This window comes from Channa argus, chromosome 20 (genome assembly GCF_033026475.1).
Source record: "Channa argus isolate prfri chromosome 20, Channa argus male v1.0, whole genome shotgun sequence".
NCBI classification, from domain to species: domain Eukaryota; kingdom Metazoa; phylum Chordata; class Actinopteri; order Anabantiformes; family Channidae; genus Channa; species Channa argus.
Genome location: NC_090216.1, coordinates 16,198,253 through 16,218,376, shown reverse-complemented (window position 1 = coordinate 16,218,376; position 20,124 = coordinate 16,198,253). Strand labels below are relative to the sequence as shown.

The following is a 20,124-nucleotide window of genomic DNA, read 5'->3' as shown; positions in this document are numbered from 1 at the left end:
TATTTCTGCCCCTGAGCTGGCCAATACTGAGTCTGAACCTGCGCCTGTGCTCAGTCGGGTTGAAGGCACCTGTGGTCCAGAGGGGCCCGTTCAGGTCGATGGCGCCTGTTGCCCGTTCAACTCAGCTTTCAACTCAGAGAGGACCATCCCTGCTGATGCTTTGCCTGTGGCCGGCACCTCTCATGTTCTCACTCCTGCTGCCGTCTCCCCTGTTCCCGAGCCTTCCTGCACCTCCCCTGTTTCCGAGCCTGCCGCCTCCTCCCCTGTTCCCAAGCCTCTTAAGTTCTTGACCATACTTTTGAGGTCAACTGACACCCTACCTGGTGCATCTCCTAAGCAATATTCACCATCTGAGGTTTTGTCTGTGTATCCCTGTCTGTCTGCCTCTGCTCAGCATTGGGTAATTTGCTGTCAGTGTTTGGTCTTTACTTAATGTCTGCCTGTCAGTTTCTGTTAAGTACTCACCTTAGTTGTGTATTCCTGCCCTCTGTATATTTGATTTATTGTTATCTCTGTTTTTGATCAGTCTCTGTACATGCACACCCCTAGATCATTGTCATTAACCATTCCACATCAGTCCTGTTGTATTTTGGTTTCTCTGTTGTCCCTGGCACTGTTATTAGTTTCCCCTGTTTTAGTTCACGCATTCTGCCGTTTTCTTGTTCAGCTTCAGCCCTATTTTTCCCCCACTCCAGCTTCAAAACTTAGGTCCCTTTTCACAGTTTTTATTTAGTGTGTTGGCTTATTATTTGTGCCCTTTCTGTCCTCCATTTTTGGAGTGATTTTCTGTTGTAATAAATTCCCTTCACCATCATACCTCCTCTCGGAGCCCCCTAACCTGGGTCCTTAAACAAAAACCCTCACAGTATGTGCCTCCCCAATGAAGGTCTTTAAAGCGCAACACTTCCACCAGCACAATTCCAGCAAATTAAATTAAACAAATGTGGCTTTCATTTTCTCTCTTTACTGAGACGCTCTCAGATTTATCCATCTTTATTGCAGAATAAATACTCTGAAAACAAGTAATGTCAAGGCAAAATAACACATAAACCTGTACTGTAAAAAGGCTGCAACACTCAAAAACAAACAACTGGAACAGTACACATCTGTTTTGCTGCAACATCACTGATGGTGTTCAGCCTGTCTGCTGCAAAGCAGTTGAGCCTCTTCACCAGGATGCCTTCAGCATGACCCTGTCCAACATTTTCCTGGAGAGACAGGACCATCTTTTCTCTGATACAGTGGGAGAAGGGGACCTGAGAGTTTGTGGCGGAGAGAGCAGTGGGGACCTGTTCCTAAAGGGCTTTTGTGGCTCCAAGATCCACATCGCTGAGCTGCTGTTAGAGCAAAGCTTCTCTACATTTTTATATTCATTCCAATTTCCAGCCATTTGGTTAAGGAACAAATTCCATATTCTTTCAAGGAACTTATGATTCAGCTCCCAGTTCAGATTCAGGAAGCAGACACCCTCTCTACTTTTAACTCTAAACTTAAAACCTTCCTCTTTAATAAAGCTTATAGTTAGTTATAGTCATGCTGCTATAGGTTTAGACTGCTGGGGGACCCACCCCCCAATGCACTGAGCTCCTTTCCTCCTCTTGACCCTCTCTCCTCTCCTCTCACACTACAATTGTCACGACTGTAGTTGTCTTTCTCCTTCTCTGTCTCCCTCTCTCTGTCCTTTTCTGCAGGTGTCCTCGGGCTTTGAAGCTGTGTGTCTTCCAGCTACTGGTCCTACCAACTTGCCCGATGTTTTGTTGTTGCTTTTTGTTGCTCTGTTCTTTTCTCTCTTCACTTTCCACTCACCCCAACCGGTCAAGGCAGTTGGCCGTCCACCCTGAGCCTGGTCCTGCTGGAGGTTTCTTCCGTTAAAGGGAGTTTTTCCTCTCCACTGTTGCCTATGGCTTGCTCATGGGAGAATTTTTGGGTTCTCTCTATACAACTTTATAGTCTTGACTTTATTCTGTAAAGTGCCTTGAGATGACTTTGTTGTGAATTGGGGCTATGTTGAATTGAATTGAATTGAAATGGAATTATTCTGTTCGTTGGTCAACCTTTACCACGTTTTCTTTAGCCTTACACCAACAGAGACGTATAAGATTTTACTGCATACTCCTTTCCAGATTCCTTAAGAATTAAAACTACCATCATGTCATTAATGTAAAATCAGTTCATTCAATTTAACTTCCAGTCCTCTTGTATCAATGCATTCTTGAGTCATTTCGCTTCTGTTGTTCTGCCAAGAACACCACACAAGCGGATTTTTGCTGCTCCTGCTTTAAAATCTGCTTAAATGTGATTCCATCAGACTGGTGTCTTTTCCTCCAGGCCCATTGATCCTGTTGACAATACTTACCAGCAAATGTAAAGCTCGGTGTTTCTCATGTTATATGGCACTTAGGTAATTTTAGGTAAAAACTGGCGAGTTGTTTTATGGAAATGATGTGCTACCGATTATTCACGATGCCCAAATCAGTGCAAATGTAACTTGTAGAAAGATGTTCACTAAGACAATTTACAAGAAACTATACAGCCACAGTATGTAAATCAGAAATATCCACATTTTTGGGCGTTTGGTGTTTGGGTTCCATTTTTTCCTGATTCTTGCACAGGTTTCCCTTAACCCCTAAACCCCAGTAAATGTCTGATTGGCACAGCTGTGTTTGTACCTTTCATGAAAATTAGTTTCTATTTGAGTGGTTGTTTCTCTATAAAAACACAAATAAAATATCTGCTGCTCTTGTCTGGGGCCCCCAACAGCTCGCCACAAAAGTGCATGTTGAAAATTAGGTCAAGAAGCAGAATTACCCCATTTCCTGACACTTACAAGAAATGAGAATTGATTCGTGTTTAACTGCAATCAGCCAAATAGAAGTCCAACACCAACGTAAACCCAGAGCTGCTAAATTCATCTAACATCTCACATGCACTCACACCCCCTCTTTATTTTTTTCTGCCACTCTTAATGAGGCCAAGTCTGAGGTTTTTGTCTTCTGGTGGCTAAGCTGTTTACACGGTAAGACAAAAATATACTCGATATCACTATGGAAACTAAGTATGCAGAATCGACTTGAACTAAGAATAAACAGAAAAAGATGCACACAGGCACTTTTTTTTGGATAATGTAAATCTAGAGTTATGTAAAATGAGTATCCAAGCACTAAGTTTTGACAAACTAAAAATATACAATGAAGCATCTTTTCCTGACCAAATTACATTTACATAATTACTAGCATGTACACATTTACAATTCAGAACCACAACACACACATAGAGAAGACCTTCAGCCCCCTCACAGAGCAATGATCCCAAAACAAAAGAAAAAAAAATAAAAACGTGCTATTGAACTAATGAGTCCAACGTGTTAATAATGTATCACTCACCTTATCTCATTTCCATCTGTGGCTGAGGCTGTTACACTCACACACAGGTTAAGCATGATCAAACAGCAGATGTTCCAAGTTGCCAGTTGAGAAGAAACAGATGACGTGGTATTTTATCAGCTCATGATGCTGTTGTGGCATTTTTTTTTTGGAAGGGTAGGGGGTGGGTGTGTTTTTACATAATTGCACATGTATGATAAGTGGATCCTTCCTGGCTTCTGAGTTAACTTGCAGAACGCTGGACCTCTTGCAAATGACTTCTAGTTCCTGAAAATATGAAAATAGAACCTGGCTTTAACTGCACCAAGACCAACTGGGCACATTGTAGACAGAAACCTGTGTCCTCACACTTCTCATTCATGCAGACATAGACGATTCCCTTCTTCTACCCCACAAAAATATATCTTTCCACTCTCACCTGCGTTCCTCCATCACCTCCCACTCCTCCCTTCCTTTTTTCTTTTGACCTTGCATCTTGATTCCATCCATTCAAATCATTTTGGGCTTTCATATATGGGACAAATACATACATATTATCCCTCTAATTTAGCTACTGTGACTCACTGTACGTTTCCCATATCTGTGAGGCTGTGGGATTTAAAGTGCATTAATTCTAACTACTTCCAGCACTGCAGGGTTATGGCTTTTATCGTGAAATATTCTCATCAGCATTACAACACAGCCCTTAGCAGTTTCTGTGACTCTACATGAGGAAAAAGTGGATGAATTTGTCCATCCTATAAGAAAAAGGAGAAAAGTTAAATAAGTTGGAGTGAATATTAATTATTAAGTTTCTGCTTATACAAGAATGGGTTTTGAATAGCCCCATGCCCAGAATGAATTTCTTTTTAGGTTCTTTTCCCGTGTGGCATTTTGGGAGACATTTTGCTGTAATGAGTCACTACATCATGTAGTGGAGCTGTTATTTCTGTAAAGAAGAGACGGAAGGTGGTGCAAACCTTCACTTCATGTTACTTATGCAAATATGACTTCTTCTGCTCTAATGTTTGCCACTGTCAAAAAAAAACTATAGTAGAACTCTGAAATGCGTTTACTGTATGAAACAGTTTCAAAGAATTTTCGGGCACAGGTTGAAACATTTTCCACTTGCATTGGCATTCGAAATTACCTTACTTTAAAAGTTCTGCTCTTTGATAGCACTTCTCTACCCAATCTCTACAGCATTTACCCATACAGACACACACACACACACACACACACACACCTGACCACCAGGATTAACTTTGGCTTTAGTACCATGCACATATGACAGCAGGAGCTAGGAATTGAACCACCGACCCCACGATTGGTAAATGGCCACTCAACATTCAGAGCCACAGACATGCTGAATTCATATAGTAACGGCAGGATTTACAATTTCCTGGTTTTCTGTATAAATTGACCAGGAAATGTGATCTGATCTTCACACGAGAAAATACACAAATATCAGCAACCCAATATTTCTGAGCTGATAAAACAGACCCATTAATATATTTATTGATAACATCCATTAAACATACATAGTGTGAATTCTACAAACATTACAATGTGAACATGTCTAATGTAACAAATGGTACATAAATTCATCATGTGTCATGTGTACACATGTACAATGTGAGAAGTCCAGTCTACCACAGTGTGATTCTGTGGTTTAAAACTTTATGAACCCGTAACAAATTTTCATAGATTTTCACAAGACATTTATTGTGTAAAATGATATTGTGTGTGGCATAACATAACATCACTTTTTGCAGCAATAACTTCAACTAAATGTTTCCAGAACTGTTTATCAGCTTAGAGGGCGTCTAACCCCTTCCTCCTTAGGACAGCTTCAGCTCATGGATGTCGGTTACCTTCTGCTGGTCCTTTCAAAGCATTTCCATACAATAAGTGCAGGACTTTGACTCAGCCTTTGCAAAACATTGCATTTCTTCTGCTTTAACCATTCTAAACTAAATGTTTGTGTTGATGTTTTTGTTGTTGTTGTTGTCTTTTTGCATGATCTACCTTTGAACTTCTGTTTAAAGATGGATACCCTGACATTTTCTTGTAGAATTTGCTTGTACAACTCATTTATATTTCAGTCTCCCACTCATTAAGCGAAATACAGTATCTCTCTTTATGTCCTCACCAGCTAGTTGTTGTTGTCAGGTTCTGGGGGCAGGTAGTGTGCAGGTAGATTTTCAGAGCTTTTTCACTAGTACAGCTTCCCACTGCTTCTACAGGGCTGATGGTGCCATGAGTAGAGGAGACACAATAAAGTGCCCTTTAAGGTGCCCCCTAACATGATGACGTGCCCTCTGAAGTACACTTGCAGAAGACCAGACGAGATAAAATGGCCTCCGGTTGACCCCGTGCTCTCTAGAAAGCTTCAGGTGCCCCTCATACTGTACTTTTTCGCCCCTGCCCCCTCAGACAGTCCACCACTGATTGTCTTCTAAGGGTTGATCACTATGAGTGGCCACTTTCACATTGCAAATATGAATTTGATCCATTGCCGTTATATACTTTTAGTTAGTGCAGTTTCTACACTTCAAGGACATGCAATTTATTTTCATGATATAAATGTGCTTTTTTTACAACAAAACTTTATAATTAATATATTGCAATTACAGTATACCACTCTGCATCTTGCACATTTTGACATCCCATATTTAATAGCCTTTTAATGTAACAGTATGCTTTTTAAACACACATCTGTACATTCTATTTAGACTCGAATTGCATTGTGTTTGTCACAACATCCATGCTCATCTGCAGCTTTGACATCTCCTGTCGTCAGCAGCATTTCCGGCCAGGGAGAAACCAGCATGACAAAACCCTTTAAGGAGACCTGGTCTGATTTTTGTTTTATGATATTCAAATTTATCTGAGTCCTGTTATTCATAAAGATATGCGTGACAAGTGCAGAACCACACAATATCAGGAAGTTCAAGGGTTCCTGCAATGCACCTGCTGTATCAGGGCACAGGGGGGGGGGTTCCATTTTCTACTGGAAGTCATTTCCTGTGCGATCTCATTCAATTTGTCTGGCAAAAGTAGTTATGTGTGTTTGGTGGGGGGACTGGAAATGTGACAAGCAACAGAAAACAGACATTACAGAAACAGAGTACGCTGACACAGTGTTAACTGCCACCTCTCTTACCGCCCTCACCTTTCCCACTGCACTTTCAGTTCAATGTGACCCAACTAATGACTGTTATATTTCTGGCTGCAGAACTGCTCTGATCCTGAGCTGAAACACAAACTGTGACACTGTCTGTGGCAGAGAGATTTATGTGGCTTTAAGGGTGGATGGGACAGTATCAATTACTTGTGAATGGATGAGAATGGGGACACCTGCATTCTCTGAGAAAAACTATTTCTTCCTGTTAGCTGGGAAGCCAAGCAGGAATCCAGGAGAAAAAGGTCTGGCAATGAAATGAAATAAGGCAATAAAGGAACAGCTTTATGATTAATCCGGGTGTTTGTTAGGAAATTGACCTGCTGTAGTTTTTGGTTATTAACACACCTAGTGGTTGCAGTGATGCTTAAAATCGCCAGTAAATGATTTTTAATATAATGGCAAAAGAGCTGGTGTATTATATCTTATACAACAGTGTCTTTGAAAATAAAATAAAAAGTATTTCTGCATCTGTGAAAGAGAAGGACTGACGTTATCCAACATTACTAGGACATTTCAACATCCCTGCATCAAATGATAAGAATCTTTAAGAACATTTAGGTGAAATTCCTCCACAACTGCATGACTGTATCAAGATCCCGATTATGATCGTGCTGAAGCGGAGCAGACTGGCTTACAGCCACAAGAATACAGAATCAGAAGCCGTCACCATGTGAGCGCATGTGATCTATGCTGGTTCAAGTCATTGATTTCAGTCTCAACTGCAAGCCAGCAATAACACAGTGAACATTAATTTAAGGAAAAGTGATTTTTTTTATAAAAGATAATGTCTGTGCGTAAAACCGACTCGTTTGAGGCTTTAATTAACGAATTCCCAGCTGCAGCTTCAGGTGCATGGTCAGTGTGTGCACGAACCCTTTGGTGAAACATGTAAACCAGTCCTTCTTGCATAAACACATCCCATCCACCCTGCGCCGCGAATCGGCTTTCCTCCATTGGAACCGAGCTGAGCAGCAGGCTATTTACGGTTTGCACTCGTGAGACGTTTTGGTATTTAATATTTTTAATGAATACATCTCCAGAGTGGTGACGTCAGGTGCAAAGAGCAGCAAGCAGTGAGCGGCGCGCGGCGGATACGCAAGACACAACCTGCGCCGGTGAACGTCTCTCCAAACTTCTCCGGCACCGTCCGAGAGCGCGGAGCACAAAAAAAAAAAATAATAATATCGCAGCAAGCGATGAATAATAAGACTTTCCATTTAAACGCGAGTCCGCCGTTGGTCGGAGGTTCCGGGACCGTGGATCATGAACTCGTTATCACCTCAACTTTCGGGACGCTGCTCTCCGTTGTCTACATCATCGGAGTGTCGGGGAATGTGTACACGCTGGTGGTGATGTGCCACTCGATCCGCTTCGCCACATCGATGTACATCTCCATCATCAACCTGGCTGTGGCGGACCTTCTCTACCTCTCCACCATCCCGTTCGTGGTGTCCACCTACTTCTTAAAAGACTGGTATTTCGGGGACGTGGGCTGCCGCATCCTGCTCAGCCTGGACCTCCTCACCATGCACGCCAGCATCTTCACCCTTACCGTCATGTGCACGGAGCGCTATCTGGCCGTCACCAAGCCGCTGGACACGGTGAGACGCTCCAAGAGTTACCGCAAAGCTCTGGCGTGGGGTGTGTGGCTGCTTTCTCTGGTCCTCACCGTGCCCATGATGATCATGGTTACCCAGACCACCAAGAACACACCGGACGGGGGTTTCAAGAGGATGTGCGCAGCCACCTCGACACCTATGGCTTATAAAGTGTACTTGACCGTCCTGTTCGGCACCAGCATCATGGCACCGGGGCTTATTATAGGTTACCTGTACGTCAGGTTAGCCCGCACTTACTTAGAGTCCCAACGCAACTCCGTGATCAACAGGCGCAACAAGCGCTCACCCAAACAAAAAGTGCTGATCATGATTTTTACCATCGTGCTGGTGTTCTGGGCGTGCTTCTTGCCTTTCTGGATCTGGCAGCTGCTACCTCTGTACTACACCGAGCCCCTGGTCTTGGCCTCACAGACACACACCTGCATCAACTACCTGGTGGCGAGTCTCACATACAGCAACAGCTGCATTAACCCTTTCCTCTACACACTGCTCACCAAGAACTACAGGGAGTACCTGAAGAACCGGCACAGGAGCTTCTACAGGTACACTTCCTCGTTTAAGCAGCGGCCACCCAGCCTCTACTCCTGGGGGAAGTCTGCATCCTCCAGCAATCAGTTTGAGTTCCACTCAGAGACCTTGGCTATGGGGACACTGAGGTGAGCCACGTGGGAGAGAAGAGAACGCTTTTTTGGAACCACAACAGGTGGGTGATGACCTCTGCCGGTGCATACAGGCCCATGTTCTGAATATTGCGTTAAAAATGTGCCGTGGTGATATTATCTGAGTCCTCTCTGGTTATAAAAAAAAGTCATCCTTTTACTTGCAAGGACAAATACCACAAGCACCCCACCGGGTCGCAACAACACTTTCACACTTCTCTCTGATGCACTCCATCACTTCCACACTCTCAGTGGAGGAACTGATCCTACAAGGCTGTGTTAAACACAAGGCCTCTGTGCTAATTAAACAGGCCATCTGGGATTTAAAGAGCAAGAAGTTACATGTAACTTTGGGTTTTTGTTCAGCATTGATGTACATCATTACAGGCAATAAGAATAATTTTAGATCCCTCTCTCTGTTGAACCGTTTCCTCTAAGATAGACTCTGCTCAACTTCTGTTTCATTCCTGTTTGCTCATGTCTAACAACAGAACTTGAAGCACTAATGTGTGAATGAGACTTCCTCAAAGAATGGAACAAGGAGTCTGCTCCTAATGATTAAATCTCAAGAATGTGCACTTCCACCTGTACACGTGTCCTAATGTTGCTGTTTCGAAACTATACTCACACATTACTCACAGTGCTTCATTAGTCACTAAGCAGCAAAAGTGTCAAAATGTGTCACATTACTACATAAGGTGCTTTGAAACCACAGGCAGTGAAAACTCGATACTTAAGTAAAAGTCTAAGTACTTGCCTGAAGTAGAAGTATAACCTCCAACACTTTAATCAAATTAAAGAGCAAATGACATGCTCTAAAGTGAACATGGAAGTGCTCTACTAAGACACAGTGTGGCCACTATGCCACAATTTCTTAGCTGCCCAGCCTTAATACTGGGGGATCAATGGCTTTCAGCTTGTCCCTTCAGGGGTCCCAACAGTGGAATATGTTCCACACTTTGATTTGGCATTAGTTTTTATGCCGGATGCCCTTCTTGCCGCAGGCCTCCCATTTTATCCGGGCCTGGGACCGGGAACAGGGTCGCCCTTGGTGGCTGCGTGGGGCCACGCCTGGTGGGCTGGGATTTTAACCCATGGCATTCTGCATTCCAATCCAATGCTCTACTACTGAGCCACCCTCCCCCCTACTGGGGGAACTGGTTGGAATTATGTAATAAAATATAAAATAAACAAAATAAAATAAAAGCAGTGCATGTCCTTCCCCCATCAACACCACTGTGGTGCCCTTGAGCAAGGCCTTACTTCCTGCTGTAAAATACAACTAAGTAGGTTGTTTGTACAAGTAGGCAAAAACCATCAGAAATGTAATATTGCAGGGCTACACATACTGACTGTTGCAAACATAGAATATAGACACAGAAAACTTTGCAGCAGGGTCTTATGACAGGGTGGGGACAAACACCATTTACGGGTGTTAAAGTAAAAAAAGAGGCAGCGTGAAACTAAAATAGATGTACCTCCAAATTTTAATTCTTTACAGTACTTCAGCAAATGTTCTTACATTCCTGTCTTACAGTCCTGTTTTAAACTGCAAATCATCCATCTCAGCTCTTGTATTTAACATATAGAAATCGACTGTGACGCCGGGCCCCTCTACAGTTGAGAATGTGGGACTAAAGTAAAATTATTCCTACAAATATCACAATTAATCACATTGTTAAAAACCAACTGGGCAGCACAGTGGTGGTGTGGTTAGCACTGCCCACCTTATAGTTAGAAGCTCCCTGGTATGAATCCCAGCAGGCTTCAGCCTTTCTGATAACCTGTGCAGAGTGTTAGCCACCTCTTGCCAAAAGACATCTGGCATAAGCTCCAGTCCCCTCGAGACCCTGGACAGGATAAGCATTTACAGTTAATGGACGAGTAAAAACTAGCTGGTGTGAACTGGAGCTTTTGGTTGAGTGACTGTTTGACGCCTGCGCTGTCATTGCCTGGTTGCTAATAGACCCTCAGACATGGGTGGTCCTGTACTAGCAGTTATTCTTTGTATTTACCATCACATCACTAATTCAAACACAAAAAAAAATGCTATTTCTGTAGTCATCCTAAAGTTAGAAAAATTCAGACGGTGTTGTGCGATGTGACCAAATTTAGTTCTGGGGAACTGATTTGAGCCCACACCTGGACCTCAAAGGAGTTTCTCTGGCAGGAGACGAAAAAAAAAACACTCCACCTGCATGGCCAATTGCTTTCACTGAATTTTCACACATCCTCCCACAGAGGCAAGCGCACCATTACTGTGGTAAACGTAGAACCAAAACCACCTACAGTTCAGACGGAGCAGTTCCAACTGGGCTTTGTGCGGCCTTTTCACTGGCTGAACTGTGGCCTACTTATCTGAATGAGTGTGATGACACATTTGGAAAGTTTGAACGACCTTTGTGTTATATGGTTTTCACACACATAACAGCGAAGGACTTAGACGAGAACATGAGTATATAGGTACAGTTTACTAATGAGTGATGCATAAATGTGTGTTTTTTTTTTGGAGTTTGTTGTTTTATGGAGAGATCATGAGGGTTTAAGAAAGCTCTCACTGAAAGGAAGCTTTTCTCTGACTTACGTTTTAGCAGCTTGCACAACCATCTGCTGTATCCCTGTAATCACTTGGGAATGATATGACAACAAAATAGGTATATAGAGTGAGATGTATGGTAATATTATGCATGTCTGCACATGGCTGGTGTGTGTTCCTCTTTCTCACACACACACACGTACACACACACACACACACACATAAACAGAAAATAAAAGACCTCAGTGTTCTTTCCTTACAAATAATATGTATATTAATATTAAACCAATGACCTGCACCGTTGTGTGTGTGTGTTTGCAAGTAAAACGTCACAAACTGGTGCATAAATACATACATTTATTACAGCCAGTGCTCTGGTGCTTCACAATGTCACAGCACAAATGTTGGGAAAAATGGATTTGACTTCTTACTTTTTCCTTTTTCCCCCGCAGACTGTGGGGAGTCTGCAGCATTTCCGTTAAGAAAATTCCAGATACAATCTGGTCTGTGTGGGACTTATCTGCTTATGGTTGTATACAGAAATCGAACATTTATTAATTCCTAGCAAGAACAATCGGTTCATCTTTGAGCCAGATTGCTGTATTTTAAAACTGTAATGCTATCAGAGAAATCAGAGACATGAAACAAATGGGTCACCTTTTATCATTCTAACCAACACTGTAACAGGTTTTGGGTGAATGAATAAAGCTGTACATTTAGTCCTAACTTTAAACATCTAATGGACAGTTTGTTTTAAACAAGGCAAAAATAAACTTCATACTAGCATTAAAAAATGTAATTAGTGAGGTGCATTCTCTCCATGTATCTCAAGGCTAGACTGTGTTTCTGTTACGGCCTTTAGAGGCAGTCGTGATTTTGTATGTAGCCATTTAAGGACAGTTCAAACAAAGCAATTACACACACTGTCTGGCCACTTTTTAGGTTCACCTGTACAATCTAATGCATTCACCGTATTTAAAATGAATGATGTGGGCAAAACATAAGAACCACCTCTTTTTATAAATCACTGCAGAACGACTCCGCCACCCACTTTGACCTCAATAATAAACACATGGTAGAATTATCACCTTTCTGACAGTTTTAACTTTAAAAAATGTGAATTCGTTGCAGAGCTGCTTTGTCGGATTTGATCAGATTCTACAGATGTACCTAATAAAGTGGCCACTGAAGATGTGATTGTGAAGATAGCAGCTTTTCAGCTGGTTTGGGGGGTTCATGAGCGTGTCACTGACCAATCATAATAACCCACTCATTAAAATGATGCTCAGAACGTTTCGTCAAAACAGATGTGAATAATGCTTCTCGGGTTTGCCAAAATAAGAGAGAGGGATAAAAGTAGACAAAAATTAAACTTCATGAATTCATTTTGGGGACAAAAACGAATATACTGTAATAAGTTATATATGTTATATTCACAGCCAGATGTGACCTTTAAAAATGACACACTAACAGTGTGTCATTTTTTTCAAGCACTGTTACAATCCAAGCAGCTGAGTTTTCAAATCCCCAGAAACTGGAGGTTTTTTATTTTTATAGCTAAATAGCACTTTTGTGCTCTGAGATTCAAGCTGTAAAACTAATCAAGCTACAGTTCTGTGCCTGACTTCCATCTGAAACAGCGTAGGTGTTTGAGCTTGTGACTTCAATAAAAATCATTCTATTTGATATTTGCTATCTAACACACATTTAAATTTGCATCTTAGTGAATGAAGTTAGTTCTGCGTTGTTTTGTAGAAAAAAAAACTTTCCGTCAGGTATCCTGACAGTTTTCGGCATAACTCAGGCCAAACACAATCAGTGACATACTGTGATAGTGAGATATTGTGCTATATTTTAGTGCACTGCTGTAATGCACAGTTCAGTACTTGGAATGACATTTCACATTTGCTGCATTTGCTGGGCAGGTTGTGTGGGACTGAACCACCATCCACAGCTCCAGTCCTGAGCTTTACAGCTGTGTGTGAACTGCTCATACTAGCAGGCACTTCTAAGAGCTTCATTAAATGGGTATTAGTCAAGTCAGTAGAGTGTGACTCCCCACTATGCCTTGTGGACACTTGTATGTAATGGGGCTAGCTGGCAAAATCCACTGCTAAGAACGGTGGTAATCAGTCACGCAGTGCCAATAATTACACAGCTCATACCAAGATAGAAGCTATTCAAGAGTGACACATTGTATCCTGACTCAATTATTTGTTCAGATTATCTTAATTCCTTAATTGATTGTGAATCCTCAAAAAGGTTTGGTGATAATAGTGCAGCCAGGCTTAATGTTAATGTAACCTCAGCACACTGACTTCACTTTACATTAGTTGGGACGCTAACAAGCTTCTAGGTGAACAGTTAAACGAAGGTCTTGTTAACTGTTAACATTTGCCATTCAATTACAAATGAATCATAATCCCAGAGATAATAGTACTTTTGCAATCTATTACAAGTTTTGGGGTAATTTGTTCAGCGAGCTCCCTTAATGTAGTCTTTGGCAGTTGTGCTCACATTTTAGGTCATATTTAGGCACAGATGCAGAAAATTCAAAAGGGTTTATGAATTGTGCTTTGAACATCAAAAAGAAAATTCAAGGACTCCTTTGAAGGGAAAAACCATAAGTCTGATGCTACCATACATGTGACATGTGTTAAGGACCTTATATACATTGTGGGTGTTACTATTTGACCATGATATAACCAGCATCATCACAAAAACGTGTTTTCCTCCCACACATCCCGCCTCCACATATTTATCCTCCACATATATACTATGGTTCTCTCAACACTAATGAATGTGATAATGGATCCCTGAGGAGCCGAGAGGCACCTAATTGTGCCTTAGGCACAGTCCTTCATTTGCAGTAGACATGAACAGTGGTTAAATTGGGATTTGTGAGGGGGAGCTCTTGTCTCTACCTTAAATACCAAAAGTGACAAAAATCATGAACGCTGACATGTGTAGCCTCATTATTACAGATGGAGCTGATTTTAACCAGTTTATGAATTTTATCAATAACAGGATATCAGCATTTATGAGTTCGTTTAAAAATCTATCTTGCAATGTACAGGAAAAAGAATTGTAACCAGGAGAAAATAACACATAATTAAAATATTCAAGTAAAGTACAAGTACCTCAGAATTATGCATTTAAGTACATTAGTCTATTTCCATTCACACTAAACAGATTGTGCCAGAATTACACAATTTAAATTTTATAGACTGTTTTACTGGGTTCCTGGTTTACCCGTTAAAAGTCGTTAAGTGTGCCAATGTTAACACATCTACCGATTATGTAAGGCAATTGTCCACAGACCACAGGGTCAGTGGTTCGATCCCCGGTCCCGGCTATATGTTGAAGTGTCTCTGGGCAAGACACTGAACCCCCTAACAGCCCATTCCCCTGCCCAGCTGTGTAGTGCCGGTCCAAGCCCAGGAGAAATTGGGGAGGGTTGCGTCAGGAAGGGCATCCGGTGTAAAAACTGTGCCAAATTCACGGCAATGATCTGCTGTGGCGACACTGAACTCACGGGATAAGCCGAAAGGACAAAAAAATAAATAAATAAATAAAATAAAATTCAAAAAATTCACTCAACTTCCAATAATGAAGAAACTATCCTTCTACCTGCAGGTACATTGTTATTACGTTAGGTTTAGGGTTAACGTGTGGTCACACAGATGAACAGCAATTCATATTTTAAGCATATTTGAGGAAAGAATAATGGTCAAATCAAATTGGCATTTTTAACTTTAATTTTAGCACTTGCTGCCTTACAAATCTGTGGCATTGTACTGATCAGGTTTATCAGAAACTAAAGTGGGGATGGCATTAAATTAGTCATGCACCTTCCTTACAGGTGTTAAAACATCTTAAAATGCATTCATGTTCAGTACACCAATAATATGAGTTTTTATTTTATTTTAGTTATTGACCTGTCATTGTGGGTTTAAATTAGAACTAAAAATAAAACAGCTTTCCTTAGAAACAAGTCAGTTTATACGAAGAGAAAAGAAGGTAAATTAAAGATTTCTTTGAAAGATGTGTAATATAGTCCCGAAAGTTATGCTTCAACTACATTCAATCAGGATAAAAGACGCAGTAGAAGGTCCAATTTCACATCTGCCCTAGAATGATGATTGTCCTCCCTGAAAAACAGTCCTCTCAGTACCCCACATTGGATGGGTCATTGAATAAAACACAGAGAAACCAGTGTGCAGAGATTCCAGAGTTAACAAGAGAAAAAACCTACTAAGGTTGGAAAAATTGAGCCAAACATATGCCAGATGCAGAGCTTATGAAAAGATGATGGCTGCATGCTTAACAACATCTGTGAAGCATAAAGTTGGAAGTGAGATGATCTGGGGATGCTTTGGCAATTGGAGACACCCTTGTTTAGCATACTAAAAAGGACATGTCTTTTCCTTCTGGCTAACCGCTGATTGGCGATAACTTCATTTTTCAGTTGTGTAAGAATTATCTGGAGAAAACTGGAGACTGGAATAGTCGCTGTGATGGTCTGGTCACCTCAACCACCAGATCTGAACCACATCATTCTGATGTGGGAGAAGCTGGACCAAAGAGTTCAGGAACACTGCCCAACCAGAACAGCAGACCTTGTTGGGAAGTGTTGCAGATGGCCTGGGAGGAAATCACACCAGCACATCTGCAAAAACTGATCAGCAGAATAAAACAGATTTCTCAGACAGTTATTCTGAAATTGCAAAGGGCAATTTTTTAGTAGTAAAGTAAAGTTTAACATGCAAATTGAATTTGACCATTATTCTGTTCTCAAATATGCCTAAAAAGTGTATTTAATGAACAGACACTTTGAGTGGGAGACTGTGGCACAGGAGGTAGAGCAGTCGCCCACCAACCCCATGGTTGCTGGTTCGATCCCTGGCTCTTTCAGTCACGTGTCAAAGTGTCCTTGAGCAAGAAGCTAGTTGGTCCCAGTGAGAGTAGAACAGCTGCATAGCAGCTAAGTGGTTGTGTGATTGTGTGAGGGGGTGAATGAGAAGCATGTAAAGCTCTTTGAGTACCAATATGTAGAAAAGCGCTAAATAAGTGCAGAACATTTACCATCTAGGTTAAGGGCATGTTCTCTAGACTGCTAAAGTGGGAACAAGATGTGATAAGACTTATAAGCCACAATGTAACCATGCGCCCACAGCGTCGTGCAGAAAAGCTACAGTAAGCAGAGCACAAAGTCAAAGGTGAAGATTTATATGATTATGGAAATATAGCTATACTTAGAGAAAGGAGTTCTGTGGGCTTAGCCATACTTTGAGAAACTTGTTTGATGAACGTGTAAATTATTGTTCCCAAACTTGAATTGTAGAATTAGTCTAAGCTAAGTTGAGAAACAAATACAATAAATGTTCAATGTGCGTCATACGACGATCTCTGGAGTGGAATAATTGTTGGACCATCAGGTACGAGTAAGATCACCTCTACACTCCGATACGAACCAGTGGATTGGTTTGGAAATTTCGACTATCTTCCCTTTTGTTCGGGTTTTTCGTTCACACAGGAAAATCCAAGTGTGGTTGTTTTGGGCTTCACCCAGGTGTGATTTCTAGGTTCAAACATGCACAAATTAACTGCACCAAGGGACGAAAAGAACCAGTTTAATTCAGCTCGACTCAACAAAGGTTTAAAAACACTTACTAATTTTGCTATGGTTTGTGAAACGGAGCAGTTCACTTAATGATGTTTTTACATTTAGGTAGTGGAAGACAGTCTGAAAGCCACAAAGTTCAAAACAAAATGTTTTTGTAAATGTAGACTTCATGTTTAATGTGACAGATTAAACTAAACTATTTTATGTTGTACTGAAATGGCAGAAAAGAACATTCTTAAGCACAGCAGCCTGGTCTTTATATTCAATATGCAGTATTTAAACCAAAGCAAGTTAGCTAAAACAAGCCTGACACCTACAATAGAAACAGCTGCTGGTGTTTTAAAGTGATTTTAATGATAAAGCTGCAGCATAAACAAAATGTACCCAAACAATGTCTAATAACACCTGAGTTATTTGGAGTAAAAAGTAGTTTGATTTGATTACTAGAAAAAAAAAAAAGCGAAATGTCATTGAGTAATCGAAATCCCCTGGAACAACAGTAAACAGAACACTTTAATTACAGGAACCCGATCAGCTATTGACACGATTCTTTTCAGTTATAATGTCACATTATGGCAAAGAGACTTACTTTACTCAGAAGGAGATGATGGAGGTTGTACTATGAGATAAGTGCCTTTAGTAAATGTCTAGGAAAATACCACTCTAAGTTAAACCTCTGTAAATATACACACCATGATGTTTTTGGTTTTAGTTTTTGGTCTGAGCAGCATTCTGTAAAATAAAAAATGCAACCATGAGGATTGATTTAACATATGATGGTGTTTGATCAGTCAGGCCAGTGAAACTAGTAGCAAACAGGGAGATACAATATATACACAAAACAAAAAACCAGCAGTGAGTTTGAGGCAAAGAGACAATGACTTCTTTTTTTTTTTTTTAGAATTTTATTTCAAACTGTCGTCACAGGTCACATGGAGTAACTGCAGTAGAAAGAGCAAGCACTTTTAGATGAGAGGATGGTTCTTCTTAGAAGAAAACATTTCCTGGGTCATGGGTGGGGGGGGCTAAGAGTGGGTAATGGTTGAGGAAATATAGAGTTGCAATTCACCAGATTTCTATCCCTTCTTCACAAATAAAAAAATTTAGAATCATGCAGAAAACACACAATCCGACTTCAGCCTCTTTGAAATAGTTTTCAGTCTAAAAACAGTCAATGTCGGCTTAAGCTTTCCTCCAAACGATCAAGAGGAGACGATTGTGCAGAGAACTCATGTTTAATGCTAGTGTAGTGATTAAAAAAATCAAAATAAAAAAACACATATAAAATGGAGAGGCCGAAAATGTGGCGTTTTTTCGTAGCGTTATGGTGCAACAAGTCAATATCTGACAATAAAAGAAAATACAGATATTGACGGAGCAGCTACAGTCTACAAATGTTATGAATTAAACATCCATATATAATCTCACTTTTGCCTTCCCTTCCCTTCCCCCTCCCCCCCCCTTTATTCTCATAGGGTCTGTCCGAGCCAGTGGGCAGCACTATAACCCCACGACTGCCTCAGGGCAGGGTGGGATCGGAGATGGCGTGTGCAGGGTCACAGGTGAAGGACACAGTGATGGCGTAGCGCGTACCCCACGACACCTTCTCCACGCGATGGAGGTTCTCTGAACCAGAGGAGAAGAAAGAGACTCGTCCTGTGAAAGAAAGGAATAAGAACGATTTTTTAGGAAAAGCCAGAAAACATAAAATCATTCTCCACTTTTGAAAAGATACTTATTTGTTCTCTTTCCAAGCATGAAATAAGCAGACTGAGACGCAATATCACAGCTAACACAGATGCAGGTGGAGCCCGGATGGCGACAATGTCATATGTTAAATATGAAGCTTTAGTTGAGTTGGAAGGAGTATTTATTTATTCCTAACTTTTGGGTATCACACAAAAGAGGAAAATCTGTTATATCTGTTAATGTGTGACAATAAATTACACTGTGGGCTTTAGAGGTGTGTGTGTGTTTGTATTTTTTTTAACTTTGAACAGAGCACGCTACCAGTTTTTTTTTTCTAATTTGAGTCTGAGCTAGGTCAACTTCATCTGACTCCTTAACTGTAATTAATGCATAAACAGATCAGTGATCTCAACATTCTGAAGACAGAAAATAGGCTTATTTCCCACTATTTGTTCAAAGAAGTGGGCATATTGTGCAGAATTGCATACAAAACTGAAGAAAATGGGATGATGGCAGTGAACCCGAAGAAAAAGAAAGAAACTAGGACTATAAAGTGATAATGAGGCCACAAAGACAAACTTGACTAACTGCCGGATGTTATTTTAGTGAACGGCAAAATGCAATTCTTATCTTTGTTGGACTGATTTAAAACCTTTTTTAAGCATTTTCCTTTTGGAACAACACACAGTGAGTTTGGTCAGGCTGCCCGAAAGGATGAATTCCCTTAATTTATCAGTGGCGTTGCTTCACTGGACCAGCTAATGAGCTATTCCCATTTACCAGCAAGTTCCGTTCTTTCTAAACACAGTCTGCTTGATCTTAGATAGACAGCAGCATTTATGTTTACATAGATAGTCTGTGGTTGTAACGCATAATAAAGAGATTCATATTAACATGTTTATAGACAGAACATCTTTGCTTTTGGAAGAAGTTATTATGTGAATATGAATAAAAAGCTGCAATCAGCGGGCCTTAACGTGTGTGTGTGTGTGCACGAGGGTAAATCCTTTTGCATAGCATTAACTGAGGACGTATGGGAAAATCAATGCTTGCACACACGCACACACATCAATACCTGTTAACACTCACACTGTGGGGACACCACAATCACTCAATAATCACAGAATCTGTGTGATGACTTGTTTTCTGCTAAGGTTAAGATGAGTCTCCAGGACATTAATTAACTATTAGAATTTCCACAAGTGATGAAAACACATCTGTGTGTGTGCACGTGCCAGCGGAAATCCCTTGGCACGGCATTAACTGAAGACGTATGGGGAAATCAATGCTTGCAGTTAAACAACGGAATTCCCACCCAAAAGCCAAAGAATGAGGACGAGAAAACAGGCAATGAACGCACAAACAAAAGAGTTTGATTAGAAGAAAAATAAGCGGAGCCCTGTTTATATTACTCTTATTGAAGAGGACGGGCATTTTCAAATTCTC

At 41.0% G+C, this 20,124-nt stretch overlaps 2 protein-coding genes across 3 annotated transcripts in view; one reads left to right on the top strand and one right to left on the bottom strand.

The window, feature by feature from the left end:
* Positions 1 to 7,700: 7,700 nt before the first annotated feature.
* Positions 7,701 to 18,602, top strand: LOC137106032 (urotensin-2 receptor). Its single transcript, XM_067489026.1, has 2 exons — positions 7,701 to 8,871; positions 18,465 to 18,602. Exon 1 carries the CDS (start codon positions 7,746 to 7,748, stop codon positions 8,826 to 8,828), a length of 1,083 nt encoding a protein of 360 aa, XP_067345127.1. The 5' UTR covers positions 7,701 to 7,745; the 3' UTR covers positions 8,829 to 8,871; positions 18,465 to 18,602.
* The window catches only part of ogfod3 (2-oxoglutarate and iron dependent oxygenase domain containing 3), a 22,123-nt gene continuing 19,982 nt past the window's right edge, over positions 17,984 to 20,124 (bottom strand). For both annotated transcript variants that reach the window (XM_067489029.1, XM_067489028.1), the window contains one exon: positions 17,984 to 18,645. In XM_067489029.1, coding sequence (XP_067345130.1) covers positions 18,509 to 18,645 — 137 coding nt within the window. In that variant the 3' untranslated portion in view covers positions 17,984 to 18,508. The remainder of the gene's footprint in view (positions 18,646 to 20,124) is intronic.